A 17,923-nucleotide genomic window follows, 5' to 3' on the forward strand; every position below is an offset into this window, starting at 1 on the left:
ATAAATAAATAAATCAGTGTAAGACAGGGACAGCTGTCCCTAACTTTGCAAGGCTAATTAAATAATCTATCTGTATATGTATTTCCTCATGTACTGATTATATATTTTATGTACTACGTAACTGTGATTGGCAAGAGTATCAGAATAGGTGGGAGATACATGGTTACTACAGCCTAAGAAAGAGAAGAATATCAGCGGAAAAGTAGTTTGGTATATCAGTATTTTATTGAGAGGAAGAAGAGGGTTTTCACTTTCACATTCAGTCTTCGTTAGCTGTACTCAGGTATTTAGCGAAAATGAAATTGTTCAATTCCAGTCCAAAAATAGAGTTTATTGAAGGTTGAGAACCTTTAAGAGTGGAGCAAGTAATTCACAGCTCTGGGAGAGGAACACAATTTATAACATCGAAAAATACACTCAGCTTTGTATTCATTACAGTTGGTGAACATTTTTAAAGGAAGTTAGTGAAGCACGAATCCTAATTGTCCCACACCAAGCGTTTACCAAGTTCCTCTTCTACCCGCCAGCAGCTTGGATCTAAAGACGTTTAAATAGTGATTGACATCATTTTTATTCTCTCAAGATATTTTTGAATTAAGCGTCAAAGATGTCAACACAATTGTCTGACAATGAATATTCACAAACACTCGGCAAACTACGAAGGCGTTAGAAGTTGGCTGGCTCCAGTGACACGTGGTAGGTTAAGTGTGTTTCTCTCCAATGTGCAGTTCCTTCAAAGCAATGTCCACGTTTTCATTCAGCGAGTAGGGGTTGCTCCGTGGTATTGCCGGGTGACGGTAGCGGTGCAGAAAGTGACACGTCCCCGGTATGTCAGCAGGAAAAGACTGAGGCAGACATTCTCGTGGTCGAGGTGTCATCTCAAAACCAGGGTCGTTCTTCAGGAACCTGAAAACATAGAAATAAATATTTTGAACTAGTCATACATTTCATCCTCTTTTTTTTTTTTTTTTGCTAGTGGCTTTACGTCGCACCGACAAAGTCTTATGGCGACGATGGAATAGGAAAGGGCTAGGAGTTGGAATAAAGCGACCGTGGCCTTACTTAAGGTACAGCCCAAGCATTTACCTGGTGTGAAAATGGGAAACCACTGAAAACCATCTTCAGAGCTGCCGACAGCGGGATTCGGACCCACTATCTCCCGGATGCAAGCTCACACCTGCGCGCCCCGAACCGCACGGCCAACTCTCCCGGTCATTTCATCTTTAAAAATGGATCTGGTCTATTGGACATTAACACGAACGCAAGTCTCAGTGTCTGCTTAATATTGATGTCATTTTGAAGGCCTAATATAATAATGAAAAGTGTCAAGGATCACTTTTATTTCAAAACCCCGTCTTTAAACTATCAAAAATAACATCATTTTAATTCGAAAATTAATAGACATATTGTATTTTTACAGATTCTAATCAATGAGATCATGTTTAAACAGGAAACTTTGGAAAGAAAAGTTGCCTCTTATACTTCTGACTTGAATATTAATGTCATTAATATTTTCTTGATTTTTTTCCTACAGAATATTGCTATTATAAGTCCTCAATCGACATATCAAGACTGTCTTGTATAGATACGATAGGGCCGACTCCAGCTATAAACCAGGGATATGTGATCACTCAGACCACTACAAAGCACAACATTTTATTACCGTGCCCACATAGAGAACCGCCAACGGCCGTAGCCGTGTTGAAACATCGGATCCCGTGAGATCTCGGAAGTTAAGCAACACTAGGCTTGGTCAAGATTTGGATGGCTTGCCACGCGCTGTTGGTGGGGGTTAAGGGAATGGAGGAGCGGAAATGAACTGGCCATCCTACCGTACGTAAACTCCGGCTCAGGCACACCTCTGCGGAGGTTCGGACCTGCCTTCGGGCAGAATACACCCTTACCTTGCATAGGGAACTCGTCCATACGATGAGATGAAATATTGAACCAGATTAGTATTATTACTAGCTGCAGTACCCGTCGTTGATGGGAAAATCATATAGCATGTACAAAGTTATCTAACTCCCCAGCTACTGTCCGTCAATACCCAGGTAGGCTGTTTTACTCGAGACGTAGCAGTAATCCCATGTAACTTATCACTGTGGAATATTTTTATATTTTAAAAAGCGATTTAGTTTCGTGGTGCGAAATAATTTGTAGCGCTAATGCTGCAGAGAATATTTTTTTCTTTTTTGCTAGTTGTTTTACGTCGCACCGACACAGATAGGTCTTACGGCGACGATGGGGCAGGAAAGAGCTAGGAGTGGGAAGGTAGCGGCCGTGGCCTTAATTAAGGTACAGCCCCAGCATTTACCTGGTGTGAAAATGGGAACCCACTATCTCCCGAATACTGGATACTGGCCGCACTTAAGCGACTGCAGCTATCGAGCTCGGTCTCTCTGTCTTAGAAATAGAATTCCGGTGTAATGATATTTTCTTCCTCTTGCGATCGACTGTGACGTTCTTCTTCTAAGCCAAATTGAATGAATGTTAAATTTTTCTTCTAATAATAACTCTTAACAATCTTCGTACGTCATTCTTTTATCACAGCCTTCTATGTTTCTTTTTCGCCTAGCGCTTGACGAAAACATTACTACTTTGGCTCATAGTAGTATCTGACGTTATAATATCGACGTTCTGATAACTTAGACTCCATTTTTGTTCCGACTGGATCTTGTTGAGAACAGTGAAATGACACATATTATTATTATTATTATTATTATTATTATTATTATTATTATTATTATTATTATTATTATTATTAAGTTCTTTATCATTTTGGTTTTTTCGCTGGGGATTAAAGACAGGTACCCTTCCTGATTCAGGGTGATTCTTGAGATGAGTCCGGCTCCATGGCTAAATGGTTAGCGTGCAGGCCTTAGGTCACAGGGTTCCCGGGTTCGATTCCCGGCAGGGTAGGGAATTTTAACCATAATTGGTTAATTCCGCTAGCACGGGGGCTGGGTGTATGTGTCGTCTTCATCATCATTCCATCCTCATCACGACGCGCAGATCGCCTACGGTAGTCAACTCAAAAGACCTGCATCTGGCGAGCCAAACTTGTCCTCGGACACTCCCAGTGCTAAAAGCCATAAGCGATTTCATTTCATTCCTTGAGATGAAAATCTAAACCCGTGATCGACCAACATTCGATTTTACACCTTAACAGAAAGAAAGGAAAATATATATAAAAACGCACAATCTCCATAATTTGAGTGGAATAATCACCTTTACATATTCCGAACTGTTAAAATATTTCTGAGATCAACTCTTCTGAGAGCAATCTTTATTTATCACATGCAAATAGTAAGAAAGTATAACCATAAGATGACGACATTGACTAAATTGACGTCTTATTCTGTTCCAATTGTTCGAGCTATTACCATGATGCACTAAGAAGATGAAGGCGAGGCTGCCCAGATGAAAGCAGCAGGATGACGTTGCCGGCCCATGAAGACCAGTAACCAGATGAGACAGTCCCAGATGTTCCCAAACAAATAAGGGAAATGCAAGGAGTTATGCCCGCATGTCCATCCACCCGGACATGAGACGACTACGGGAAATGCAAAGCAAAGATAAGTTTTCTTTAAGTCAAATATACAAGTAAGAATTTATTTGTTCTTTATATTAAAGTGCTATTCTAGTTAGTGTCAGTGTGATAATTATATACGAGAAGACGGATACCAAAGTTAGGTTAATGTTAGGTATTCATCAAACCTAAACGTCAAATCCATATGTAAGGTATAGTCAACCAGTGATAATAAAGCATCCGTTCGTAATGCTGTCAATGTAATATGAGAGGAGGTTAATTTTTAATCTGGGGCCGATGACCTTCGATGTTAGGCCCCTTTAAACAACAAGCATCATCATCATCATCATCAATTTTTAAAATATTGGAGAATTTCATACGACGTTGAGTTAAATGTTAGGCATATGTGAGAACTTGTGACACCGAGTAATAGTAGAAATGAGATCGTATGTAGGAAATGCTTACTATATAGAAGGATGCGGTAATATCTTTTGGAATTATGAAAAGATTGAAACTATGACAGAGTAGTTAAGTTCACGGTCCATGATGACAGTGAGATATACGTCGAGTTGGAATGAGATAATGCATATACAGTGAAGTGAAATGTGATATTGATATGAAATGTGAAGTGATGGTTAATATTGATATGAGGTTATGATAATTAATGTTCTTCGTGAGTATGGTCATAGCTGTGTTGTTAAGGGAAATAATATTCCAAGTTACATATTTTTGAGGTAGTTAATGAATATAATCTGTCTTCAGTTGACCATTAATCCATGAGTAAGCAATGAGTAGAATAGGATACGATCTCAATGCCGTCCATATGTTGATATTTTATTAATGATCACCAAATGATTCATGATGAGGAGGATGAAAATAAATTAGCCTACATCCGTGTATTTCTTCTAATTGTAAGAATTTTTTCACATGTTAGGGAAGCTTTGAAGTTTATTTCAATGCATTACCCGATAGAACTGGTGACTTAACTTCACAAATAAGAGTTGTTAGCTGAAAGGGAAGTCTTCTCATAAGGTAGACCATCCAATAATTACCGTATATTTTGATGGAATGAAATGAAATGTCGTATGGCTTGTAGTGCCGGGATATCCCAGGACGGGTTCGGCTCGCCAGGTGCAGGTCTTTCTATTTGACACCCGTAGGTGACCTGCGCGTCGTGAAGAGGATGAAATGATGATGAAGACAACACACACACCCAGCCCCCGTGCCATTGAAATTAACCAATTAAGGTTAAAATCCCCGACCCGGCCGGGAATCGAACCCGGGACCCTCTGAACCGAAGGCCAGTACGCTGACCGTTCAGCCAACGAGTCGGACTTTTGATGGAATGATGGTTAGATACACTTAATAGCACTATTAACAATATTTCCATGTTAACAGTGCTTGGCGTTGAAATGGAGTAAGCAAAAATGTCTAAATTTACCCATTATTAAATTATCATAGTCGGTACGGTAAAACTGTACAAGTGATAAATGACTGGAACGTATATTCTCTATAAATTTCGTTACGGTATGTAATACTTTCCACAGGACCGATAACACAGGTCTTTAAAAAAAAAAATTTAGGAACCTTCCAGCATAAATTATTTATAAGCTAGACTGTAGCACCATATTCCCAAGCTATACATACCGATTTTCATCAAATCCTGTTCATCATATTATCGTGGTTTGGCGTTGAAATGGACTTAGGAACCATAAAAAAAATAATTCACGAATATCTCTCTTAACATACCTGATACGGTAAAAATATATAAGACATAAATGTTCGGAAATTTAATTCTATATAACATTAGTTATGTAGTATTTACCGATAGGACCATTAATAACGTAAATATCTGAGAATTAAAATTTAGACCTTCCCCTAAACTACCATTTTACTCTGCGTGGATAAAATTATTTATGGATTGTAGTGTATCATTCCCCGACTTTAAACACTGATTTTCATTAAATTCTCTTCAGCCGTTTTCTCGTAATACCCGTACATACAAACAGACAGAGAGAAATGATGGAAATTGAAATATGCATTTCCTTATTACACTGAATACAACCAATACAGAAACACCATTCTTTTTAAATTCCGAGCAAAGTACAGGAAAAACTCGTATTTTATATGCATAATATTATTATTATTATTATTATTATTATTATTATTATTATTATTATTATTATTGTTATTATTATTATTATTATTATTATTGGGGAAGCGTAATAACCTCAGTGGCTTACGTTCCATGGCGACGATGGCACAGGAAAGTCTTAGCAGTGGGATGGAGTCGGTCGTGGCCTTAATTAATGTACAACCCCAGCATTTGCCTGGTGTGAAAATGGGAAACCACGGAAAACCATTTTCAGTGCTGCCGACAGTGGGATTCGAACCTACTATCTCCCGAATACTGGATACTGGGCGCACTTACGCGACTGCAGCTATCGAGCTCGGTTATCAAACTTTTCTTTGATCTGTTAAATGAGGTCACTTTAGAAAAGAAGTATGTGACACACATGCAGAAATGACCATGACTGAGGCACTTGCATAATTTTGCAATAGAGTGATTATTATTTTAAGAGGAAGTACAACTGAGCAACCATCCATTATTAAAACTAATCGGTGGAAGATGGTAAAGGTCCAATACTTTGCAGAATGAAGGGCCACGAAGGGCAAAAAAATGAAGTCTCCCTAGGCCCCGAAAACCTAATACCACAGGTGTAGAAAAAGAACAAGCGTTGACTACGGGAGGCCGGACGGACAGATAAAAGTGAGGAGCCTAACGTGGTTAAGTGGAAACAATGTTAGACTCAGTGTGAGAATCGCCTCTTACAGTACGCAGGGAATAATGTGGGTGTATTCTACTGTATGCCTTTGCTGGCAGGACCTAGTGTTTACAGTGCACTATATCTTCTAGCATAGGCTAGAGCAATTTTGTTACTTTCATAGATCTGTCTCTGTCTTATCCTTGGCTTTGACAATATGAAAGTGACTGAGGTATGAGCGATGCTAGTAATGCCAATCCTTATGCAGCTGGTCCCTGCTATGAATGATGTGAAAATGTTGCTCATAGGGTCTGTTGGTGTATGCATTTCAGTGGGCTTGGCAGACTGATATGTAATAGCAACCCTGGCTCGGTGAGGAAAGCAACGGGAAACTACCTCACTCCTCATTTCCCTACTACGCCTCTTCAGCGATGCCCAGGCTATCTATGACAGCTGATGACAGAGCTGTTGAGGATCCCACCAACGGCATCGCTGACGGACTGAACATACATACATATTCTAGTGTCCCCGCTCGTAGGGAATACTTGGGGTAATTTGTCCGACGTTCTACCGCTGACCCACGGAGGGAGCTATGTTATGTCTAGTAATGAGAAATGTTCGAAGACCCACCATACACACAACGTCAAGAGATCATACAGGTAGTGACTTACTCATAAGTAGTCGGACTGACGTTGATCCTCAAAGGTTCACTTCCAGATTCGAACTTGTTAGCGATGGTGACGTTGTGGCCAAAGAGACAGTACCGTGGCATCGTTCGGCCTACGACTGCGGCCAGCACAGTTCCTGTGTGGATCCCGATCCGCATCTGGAACAAGGAGAAATAGATTGGGATTGTCAGAACATCATATACGTAAAGGTAAAGACTACAGGGTAACATAAATTAAGGACCACATTACTGAGTAATTGTTAAAGTAAGAACATAGAATAATTAAATTTGTAACCGAATTAACAAAATAATTATGCTGTGTTAAATCTTCGTTGTCCACCTCCGTGATGTAGTGATTAGTCTGATTAACTGACACCCCGGTAGCCTGGGTTCGATTCCCGCTCTGCCATGAAATTTAAAAACTGGTACGCGGGCTGAAACGGGGCCCACTCAGCCTCGGGAGGTCAAGTGAGTAGAGGGGTTTCGATTCCAACCTCAGCCATCCTGGAAGTGGTTTCTTTTCGTGCTTTCCCCACTTCTTTTCCAGGCAAATGCCAGGATGGTACCTAACTTACGGCCACGGCCGTTTCCTTCCCTCTTCTTTGTCCATCCCGTCCAATCTTCCCATCCCTCCACAAGGCCCGTGTTCAACGTAGCAGGTGAGGCCACCTGGACAAGGTACAGGTCCTCCTCCCCAGTTCTAATCCTCCCCAGTTCTATCCCAGCTGTCTCAAGCTCCGGATCACTGCCCTTCAGGCGGTAGCATTGTAGTCCATCGCTGATCCCGAGGGAAGAACCAACCCCGAAGGGTAAACAGATTAAGAAAAAAAGAAAGAAAGAAAGAAAGAAAGAAAGAAACAAAAGCTTTGTTCGGAAAAATAACTTTTAGCGATAAAATGAAGGTTCATTACTCCCCGTGGGTATAATGTTGTCCAGAGGAGAGGATATTACTGCAAAAGTATAACATTCGATGATTTTGTTAGTACAACTGATGCTTTAGAGGGCCCATAGGATGTGAGTATTCACAACGCAGAAATGTGGTCCATGAGACATTTATAATACAGTACTTCGTACTGTGTCCGCCTCTGTGGTGTAGTGGTTAGTGTGATTAGCTGCCACCCACGGAGGCCCGGGTTCGATTCCCGGCTTTGTCACGAAATTTGAAAAGTGGTCCGAGGGCTTGAACGGGGTCCACTCAGACTCGGGAGGTCAACTGAGTAGAGGTGGGTTCGATTCCCACCTCAGCTATCCTGGAAGTGGTTTTCCGTGCTTTCTCACTTTTATTCCAGGCGATTGCCGGAATGGTACCTAACACAAGGCCACGGCCGCTTCCTTCCCACTTCCTTATCTATCCCTTCCAATCATCCCATCCCCCCGCAAGGCCCCTCTTCAGCATAGCAGGTGAGGCCACCTGGGCGAGGTACTGGTCATCCTCCCCAGTTGTATCCCCGACCCAGTGTCTGAAGCTCCAGGACTTTGCCCTTGAGGCGGTAGAGGTGGGATCCCTCGCTGAGTCCGAGGGAAAAACCGAACCTGGAGGGTAAATAGATTACGAACGAACGAACTTTGTTCTGTACTGTATTCGAATAAAGGGAAGTATTGCGGGAAACATGCGATTGGAAAATGAAATTATAAGTAGAGTAGGACATAAGGTGCGTAATATATCACCGAGCGAGTTGGCCGTGCGGTTAGTGTCGCGCAGCTGTGAGCATGCATTCGAAAGGCAATGAGTTCGAAACCCGCCGTCGACAGTGCTGGAGATCGTTTTCCGTGGTTTATCATTTTCACTCCAAACAAATGGTGGAGCTGTAACTTAATTAATGCCACTATATTTCCAATCCTAGACCTTTCCCATTCTTCCGTCACCGGAAACCTGACTTGTTTTAGCGCGACGTTAAACCACTAGCTTTCTTTTCTACCTTTCCTAATCTGTTTACTCTCCAGGGTTGGTTTTTCCTTCGGACTCACCTGCTTTGCTGAACAGGGGCCTTGTAGGGGGATAGGAAGATTGTAATGGATAGACGTGGAAGAGGGAAGGAAGTGTCAGGGGCCTTAAGGTAGGTAACATCCCGCCATTTGCTTGGAGCAGAAGTGGAAAATTGCTGAGGAGGGAATTGAAACCCTTGCTACTCAGTTGACCTCCCGAGGCTGAGCTGACCCCGTTCCAGCCCTCTTACCACTTTTCATATTTCGTGGCAAAGCGAGGAATCGAACCTGTGCCTCTGGGGGTGGCAGCTAATCGCACTAAACACTACACGAGAGAGGTGGACATTTTAGCACCGCAGTGTTCTGTCTACTATAAGTGGAAATCATCGCAATCACTGAGGTTTGGAACCCATTCCTTTCGGATCTTAAGTGAGTGCGCTGGGCTTAACCTAACTAGGCAGCATCAAGGGCTGACCTTGGGCAAGATAGGAGCGAGTGCTGCACTCTGTTGGAAAACTAGCTAACTACTAGCGTGCCAGCCTGGCAAGAGAGAGGTTTAGCTAACGGCATGAGTTCGGCTTATGGCTTGAGCGTGGTTGTGTTTGACAGCTGCTCTTCTTCTTTCTTCGTTATGCTCTTTCAAAGAATACGTTTGCCCTTATTCGTTGGCCTGATGGTTTTGCCTCCTTATCCTGCCAAAATCTCCTCATGAATGCACTGTGTTGCATCTTGCATTTTGTGGACCACTGCCTGCCGGTTTTCTTTTATAGGTTTCTCCACGAATTTGTGCTTCACTCTACTATTTGCTAAAGGCTCCACGATCTTCTATGATGTCATCCGTGATATTAATTTATTGGAGACTCGCCTTAGTTTCTTCTAGCCAGTTCATTTTGACTTTGTTTGAGTTGATTACTTTAAATAATATTTTGGTGAGTCTGTCGCTGTCCATTATTTAGATATGGCCACAGAGTTTCTGGCGTCTCTTGCGTACGGCATCAGTGAACCTGACACTTTGATAGCTATTATTATTATTATTATTATTATTATTATTATTATTATTATTATTATTATTATTATTATTATTATTATTATCCATATAAGTTAGGAAAGCCCGCCGTAGACCGCAAAATCTTATATAACCTCGGGACCCACGTCCCACGTCTCACTAACACACCGAATGTGGACATATCCTACTTGGTTTGTTATTTTTTCTTGTGACTATTCAGCACGAAAGCAGGTTGGATCCTGAAAACAATAATACATATTATTCTTATTCGAGTGAGGTTTGTTTCCCAAATGCAGAGAAGGATAAACAACTAAATTAATGCCAGACTCAGTTTAGTGCCCTATAGCCACCAACCCACGCTTGGAATTTAAGAGGATCTAGGGTCCATTTTAGTCACTTTTTACACCAGTATTCAAACACCCTCTCACCTGCAGAAAAAGAAAAATGACACTGATTTGACATTGCTCCAAAAGTTTGAAAAGGGCAGCCGGTTAAGAGGATAGAGCTGAGTGAGAACTCCTTCAGACTCATACAGTTATGAACGGAAATGTAGCCAAGTGAGCGCAAGCGAAACGGGTCATGTCATCCTATTGCCTCAGAATATCAGATGTGGTTGGGCACGGCAGCCATCTTGCACATTAGCCCCTGAGGTAGAATTTCCCTTTTGTATCGGAGATCACTATCCAGAAAAACAAATAACCCAGCGTTTTTTCACAAATAATTCACAGCTGTCTGTTGCGGTTCTGTTGAAACGTTTTTTACTAGTGATTAAGTGTCGCGCTTCACATGGTAGAATTTTTTTTTAGAATTGGCTTTACGTCGCACTGACACAGATAGGACTTATGGCGACCATGTGACAGGAAAGGTCCAGGATTGGGAAGGAAGCGGCCATGGCCTTAATTAAGGTATAGCCTGAGCATTTGCCTGGTGTGAAAATGGAAAACCACGCAAAACCATCTTCAGGGTTGTGGGCAGAGGGGTTCGAATTCAAACTCACAGCTGCACGCCCGTATAATGGAAGACTTTCGGCCACTGAAAAATGGGGATGGGCTAGGATTGAAAAGGTAGTGGACATAACTTTAAAGAAGGCGCAGCCCGAGCATTTGCTTATGTAATCCACAACATATTCAGGGTCTCTCACTGCGTACTCGAACCCAATATTGCCCGAATTGAAGCTCACAGCTCGATTCATGCGGCGAGTTCTCTCGACTGTGGTGATATTACTTTGTTTGTAGTGGTTATTCTGTTGAAGTTTTTACTACTGGGCAGCGTGGTAAATTCGCAGTGGTAATTGGATCAGTTCTGTATTGATCTCAAGACAAGACCGCGTTCAACGTCGTATATCACAAGAGGAAAGCAAAAACCACTGATGGATGAGGACGCCACCTGGACGGTCGACCCCCAAGCGACACAGGTCACGAGAGGCGCCGAGCGATACTGGACGCCTGCCAATACTGTTACGAAGTGCATACTGATAAGAAAAAGCTGCTGGAGCAAAGTTCCTCTTTGTAAATGGAGCGTTGAATGACGTTCATGTGGGACAAAGTCTGACAGATTGTCGTAGCCGCCAACCCAGGGACGGAAAGTAATCCTAGAAGAAGAAATATCGTTAAGCTTCTTACGAGAGAGTGGGAACCACACTGGCGGCGGTGGTTGCACGCAGGATTTCATTCTGCACTTGAAGTTCTTCTAAAACAATGTTGTTTGCCAACGGCTGCAAGTAGTTCATACTTTGTGTATCTGCCGTTTTTACTTAAAATATTACCAAGCAGGTAGCCGTGTGGTTTGAGTCACGTAGCTGTCATCTTGTGAAGGGGGAAACCCACTGTCGGGAGCCCTGAAGTAGTTTTGCCGTTGTCTCCCATTTTCACACTAGAAAATGCTCGGGCTGTACCTTAATTAAGGCCACGGTCGCTTCCTTCCAAATCCTAGCCCTCTCCCAGCGCTCCATCGCCGAAATTCTTCGATGTGTTAGTGTGTTAAATAAGAAAAGATATAAAGAAAAATTCATTCCTACTCCTAGCCCTTTCTTATCCCATTGTCGCCATAAGACCTATCTGTGTAGGTGCGTCGTAAAGTATATTGATCTATTGAAATATTCAATATTTGTTAGTCCATTGAATATTCTTGCTCGTTTCATTTTAACCAGTGTAGCCGACTTAGTCGATTTCGGCTGATTTTGGCTGATTTGAATTCCCTCAAGCCAAAAACAATCCTCGATAACCGACAGCCGAATATATGACATATTACTTATGTTGCGTAGCAAAGTAAAAGCAGGGTCATCTCTGTACAGGTAATGACTTCCATTATCCGTAACCTCGGCACTTGGTGGAGTAGAGTGGTTAGCTCTACGCCGACCCACTTTCCCCCCAGAAATTACCCTGGTACTCACTTTTGGTGTAGGCTGACTGAACCTTAGGGCCATGTGCACCTCAAGATGTGGAAATCTCTTTTCATAAATTGTTTGATTTCCTAGCGGAGAATCGAACCCACGTTCTTCCGCTTACCCTGCCCACGCCTTTACGGCCTCAGCTAGGTTGCCCTTACTTATGTTACATAACTGACTGAAGTATTTGTTGAAATAGTATTTCTTTCTTTCTTAACCTGTTTACTCTCTCCAGGGTTGGTATTTCCCTCGGACCTAGCGAGAGATCCCACCTCTACCGCCTCAAGGGCAGAGTCCTAGAGCGTGAGACATTGGGTCCGAGGATACAACTGGGGAGGATGACCAGTACCCCGCCCAGGCTGTATCACATGCTATGCTGAACAAGGGCCTTGTGGGGGGAGATGGGAAGATTGGAAGGGATAGACAAGGAAGAGGGAAGGAAGCGGCCGTGGCCTTAAGTTAGCATCCCGGCATTTACCTGGAGGAGAAGTGGGAAAACACGGAAAACCACTTCCAGGATGGATGAGGTGGTAATCGACACCACCTCTACTCAGTTGACCTCCAGAGACTGAGTGGACTCCGTTCCAGCCCTCGTACCACTTTTCAAATTTCGTGGTATACATAGTAGTCTATTGCACTTCGTACATTTCTGCTCATTGCCTGGAAGGGAATTTGATGGAACTGTCTATGAGGGAAGAAAGAATTCCCTATTCGCATTTCATTATCTATTCAGAACTCACGTATTCTCTTCTCATTGCTGTTCAGACTTCTCTTAACCGCATACCTTGCCAAGATTCCATGACCAGAACTCATTTTATTCCCAACTCTAGCCTTCCATTCCACCCTTATTATCGCCGATTCTATGGTATCTCTAGCTTCGTCCAATATCCTCTAGGGGGCAGAGTAAAATATATCGTTTTCTATCTCATCACTATCTTCAGTAGGAGCATTTACTTATATGAGAGCAGCTTTTAGGTTATTTTCCAGATCCAGATATAATCTCCTTATCCTTGGGCTTACTGCTTTCCAATTTATCACTTTATTACTTAATTGTTCACTTGTGATAATTCCGACTCCTTCTTTAGCTCTACATCTCCTATCTACTACTGAATATCTCAGAACATATTCCTTGACCAGTTCCATCTCCCCAGTTCCCTTTTTCTTCACTTCACTGATCCCGAGGATTTCGAGAGTGTACTTCTTCATCTCCTCTACTTCCACTTCCTTGCCTGTCAGAGAGGTAATATTCCAGGTTACGATTCTCATATTCCGTTTCTCGCCAATTCGTCGTCTTGTGATCCCTACGGCTTCAAATACAATATTTCTCTGAATTGTTTTGAAGTTCAGTCCATACTGGTAATTAACCCTGTGATGGAGCTAGGACAGTGAGAGGGCTGCTCCCTTAAAGCCTCCGTCCTTGCTTGATTTTTTTCTGGGTTCACTCCCATAGCCTTTGGGTCGAAACTATCCACAAGGCAGTGGAATGCCTCAGTTGATCCGCAGGTGCTTATTTGGTAAAGCCTTATTCGCATCTGTCTTGCATACCTACAGAAACTTCCCCTATGAGCCATTGGGACGCGCCGTGTCGGGGTTGAGGCCCTACATCCCAGTCTGTTCCCTGAAGAGTACTGACTGACTCCTACTCAATTCAAAACCAGTCCCCAACAGGGACTAGACGAGGTACGGGAGTTTCATCCAATTTCACGAATATCAAAGAGGATTCATCAAACCACATGGCGCTTTAGTGAGATCTGAGTTAAACTCAGCAAAACACAACAAAGAAGACGTTATCCTGGTCTTCCTAGACATAAGCAAGGCTTACGAAAACGTGGGTCATTTACACTTAAGGAAAACATTAGCTACGTCGACTGCGCCAAGCACCGTGAGAAAAATAATTTGCAAGCTTCAGGGAATAATACAACTCCGATCCAGACCAATTTCAAGAAACCTAATCAATCAAATTACGCCGTGTAATGCAAGGACCTCCATTGTCACAAGTTTTATACAATCTCACAACACAACACAGTTTTCAAGAAATCGGTGAAAAAGAACTATCCAGCATGCATGGTTATTCTCTTGCAAACAGACTCTAACCTCTAACTATTGGGCTTCGCAAAGTATACGCTTATTGTAGAAAATAGCCGAGACTCTGCAGTAGAACAGACGAAACTAGCTTTGCAAAGGTTTCGTGAACTTGGCCTAACAGTAAACCTTAAAAATCTAATGTCATTAATATCAATGGAGGATAATTAATCGAAGGATTCATTACAGTCGAAGAAGGTTCAGTAATTAGATTATTTAGAGGAACGAATCTGTCAAATACTTATTTATATTTTTTTACAAGTTGCTGTACGTCGCACCGACACAGATAGGTCATATGGCGACGATGGGATAAGAATGGACTAGGAGTGGGTAGGCGGCCGTCCTGGCCTTAATTAAGGTACAGCCCCAGCATTTACCTGGTGTGAAAATGGGAAAACACGTAAAACCATCTTCAGGGATGCCGACAGTGGGGCTCGAACCCACTATCTCCCGAATACTGGATACTGGTCGCAGCTATCGAGCTCGGTATCAAATACTTAGGGATAAATTATGCAGATAGTATGTTATTTGTTTCCAAGAAGACAGTGACACTCCTTCACGTGGAACTCACCTCGTTATCATCCTGCCCCTGGCTTCATCCGGATAAGACATTTTCAGTTCTCAGTTGTTCCTTTTGCCCTACGTTGACTCTACCAGTTACTCTTCATTTCTGCAGGTAAAATACCACGGTGGTTCTTGGAAGATGCTGATAAACCTGTTAAGAGTACACTGAAAGAGATCTTATCCCTTCCTACTGACACTCCGGATTCTGTGATTTGCTCAGGTAAACGGTACAAAGGGTTAGGTGTTTTTAGGGCAAGCTGGGAAGCCTTGATTCAACATATAAACAGCTGCAACATTCTCAAACTGGAAGGTGACCAATATGTCGAAGCCACTAAGAAATATAGATGAAGAAATTAACAGATGTTTAGCTGAGCTAAATGTAAATTATATAACTGAGAATTTTAAGAACAGGCACGGTAAAAATGGCACCAAGAAGCTCAGAAATAAAATGCGAGAAAATTTGAGAAATGGTGCCAGTTGAGAAGCAAAGGTCAAGGAGTGTGTGTGTGTCTGTACAAGGAGTTATATCCTACAAACCGCTGGGTTAGACACCACAATGGGCTTTCTATCGAGGAGTGGAGAGACGCGCTGAAAAAGAAGAAGAAATGGCGTGTGGCTTTCAGTCCCGGGAGTGTCCGAGGAAAAGTTCGGTTCGCCAAATGCAGGTCTTTTGATTTTACTCCCGTAAGCAACCTGCGCGTCGTGATGGAAAGATGATGAAGGCGCTGAAAGTGACATCTAACATTGCAACTGTAAGAGCTGTACCGGGAAGGCTCTTTGATGGTAACCGCTGCAGAAGATGCAGTGAGAATGAAACATTACCTCACGTTTTGGGTTCCTGTGCCTTCGCTGAAGCTCTTCGAAACCCTGAACCCTTGAACTTACCGTTAAATCGTTGATCGGTTGCCACCTGGGCGACTGTCCTAAATGCAGATCAGTATTGATTGACTGATTGATTCAATAGACCAATATCGAACTCTTATACCTTGGGGTCGTAGCGGGTTCTTTTTTCTGTCACTACATTGACCAAACGATGGGGTTCAGAAGAGAGCCTGACTGCTTTAAATGAGGAGCAAACATGTGCTTACTGAAATATTTATTCAAATTAAATCCCGACAAATGTTTATTATATCAGCCATAAAAATCAATTAATCATTTTTAACATTTTAACGCAGTCACAATACATAACGTAAGTGCTCTCTTTTATTATTGTTTAACATTATATTTCAGAGAATGAAAAATTTTAAAATTCGTGGACAGTAAAACCCAGAAAACGAGAATAAAACCCTAAAATCGGGCAACCTTGATCCAAACAATAACTGAGAGTTAATCCACACCATCCGTGTTAAATCTGACCTTTAACAAGTAGAATTCCAGATGTACATTTAATTAAGGTTATCCACCAGTCTACTATCCTATCGGATATTGGAACATCCCCCAAATGGACCTTTAATCAAACCAAATCGAATATCACTTGCTTTGGATAGGTTGCGAAATATTACTAGAAAGCATGGTGTTCATTATAAGTTAACACCAATTGTCACAATCAAAAAATAAAATTCCACCATGTATAATCATTTTGAGACACCATTAAGTTACAGAAGAATACCGATGCTAAAACATGCATCACCCCAAACAGATGTTCAGAAGGAACCAACAACACTTGATCCGAGGGGATCGTCGTCCTGAAGGAAAAACACTGCGAAATGCAGGAAAACATTAATTCATTATGCATTTAGAAGAAATGACAAAATTGAAGTAAAATGAAAGTGATAAGTTACTTGAAAATGTTCTTACTAAACCGGTTTTCAGGCCATAACGAGTTAATATGTCGGTAAGTTTATTAACATACAAGTCCACATCCAAAAAAAGTAGAGGAAATATTTCCGATTTCTATAGCCACGACTACCATTACAAATCTGTCTACCTGCGCTTGTCCCACTAAACTAAATTACAAGTAATCGGTGGAGCAACATTTCACTCAATATAAATATAAATGAAATGAGGAAAATTGAAAATAAAATATATTAACAGCTGACGAATCGAAACCGCATTCGAAGCGAAAATCCAACATAAATCAACTGAGTGTCAACACACGACACTATCGATAGATAACGAGCATCCGAACAATATCTAAAGTAAAGAAAAATACTAATAGAAAAACGAAAGTTCATCGAACTTGAATACGTGCGACTAAGCAGTAATGATCAATCTTTATTAGCTAGGTTTCCATGTAGGACAACCCTCACTTTCATGCCAGTACCAATGCAACACTATTATGGGAGCACATTCTGGCTATTAAGAATTATGCCGAAAACTGGCCTGGATAATACGTGCTAACACTCTTCACATCCGTATTCACTACTCCAGACACTAAAGTCTTTCATGTCGATTCGCAAAATTCACTAACAAATGACTTGACTATGAACAGACAACGCCCTAATCCTATCGTTGAGCCTACGTAGAGTATACACATCCTTACATTTATATAATACACGCAGCATCCTAAATCTGTCGTTGACCCATCGTTGGGATGTCTACACATCATTTACACTGTCAGGCGAAATTGAAACTTCAAACACAATCCCGGATATTTAAATCTAATCCTCGTTGAATCTCTGACACAATGAAATTATATTTCGCCACTGAATAAACTCGAACCTGGAAACATAACACAGTCCATTTCTTACAATAAAGCGTGAAATCGAAATTAAACATCATGTCCGAATAGTTTAATCTATTCCTCCTTCCAATCTCAGCACACGCAGTGAAGTTCGACAAATAAAACAAACTCAATTCTCATCTAATTTACCTAATATCACTGAAAACAGTAATCACTACCATCGCGATATCCACGGCATAATCCGAGTGTGAGGCTCCAAATGGCCTTCCATCTCAACGTTCCAAACATGTATCACCGTGAACTGTCCAATGAAGTAATTTTTTGCTATTTTGCTTTAAGTCGCACCGACACAGATAGATCTTATGGCGACGATGG

The 17,923-nt window shown here is 41.8% G+C and overlaps 1 protein-coding gene across 1 annotated transcript in view; it reads right to left on the bottom strand.

Annotated features, from left to right (window-relative positions):
* Positions 1 to 215: 215 nt before the first annotated feature.
* Gycalpha99B (guanylate cyclase 1 soluble subunit alpha 2) overlaps positions 216 to 17,923 on the bottom strand; it is a 628,187-nt gene continuing 610,479 nt past the window's right edge. Inside the window, exons 10-11 of the mRNA XM_067143771.2 lie at positions 6,966 to 7,120; positions 216 to 906 (exon numbers count right to left, since the gene is read on the bottom strand). Coding sequence (XP_066999872.2) covers positions 702 to 906; positions 6,966 to 7,120 — 360 coding nt within the window. The 3' untranslated portion in view covers positions 216 to 701. The remainder of the gene's footprint in view (positions 907 to 6,965; positions 7,121 to 17,923) is intronic.

The sequence above is a fragment of the Anabrus simplex genome, chromosome 3 (genome assembly GCF_040414725.1).
Source record: "Anabrus simplex isolate iqAnaSimp1 chromosome 3, ASM4041472v1, whole genome shotgun sequence".
NCBI classification, from domain to species: domain Eukaryota; kingdom Metazoa; phylum Arthropoda; class Insecta; order Orthoptera; family Tettigoniidae; genus Anabrus; species Anabrus simplex.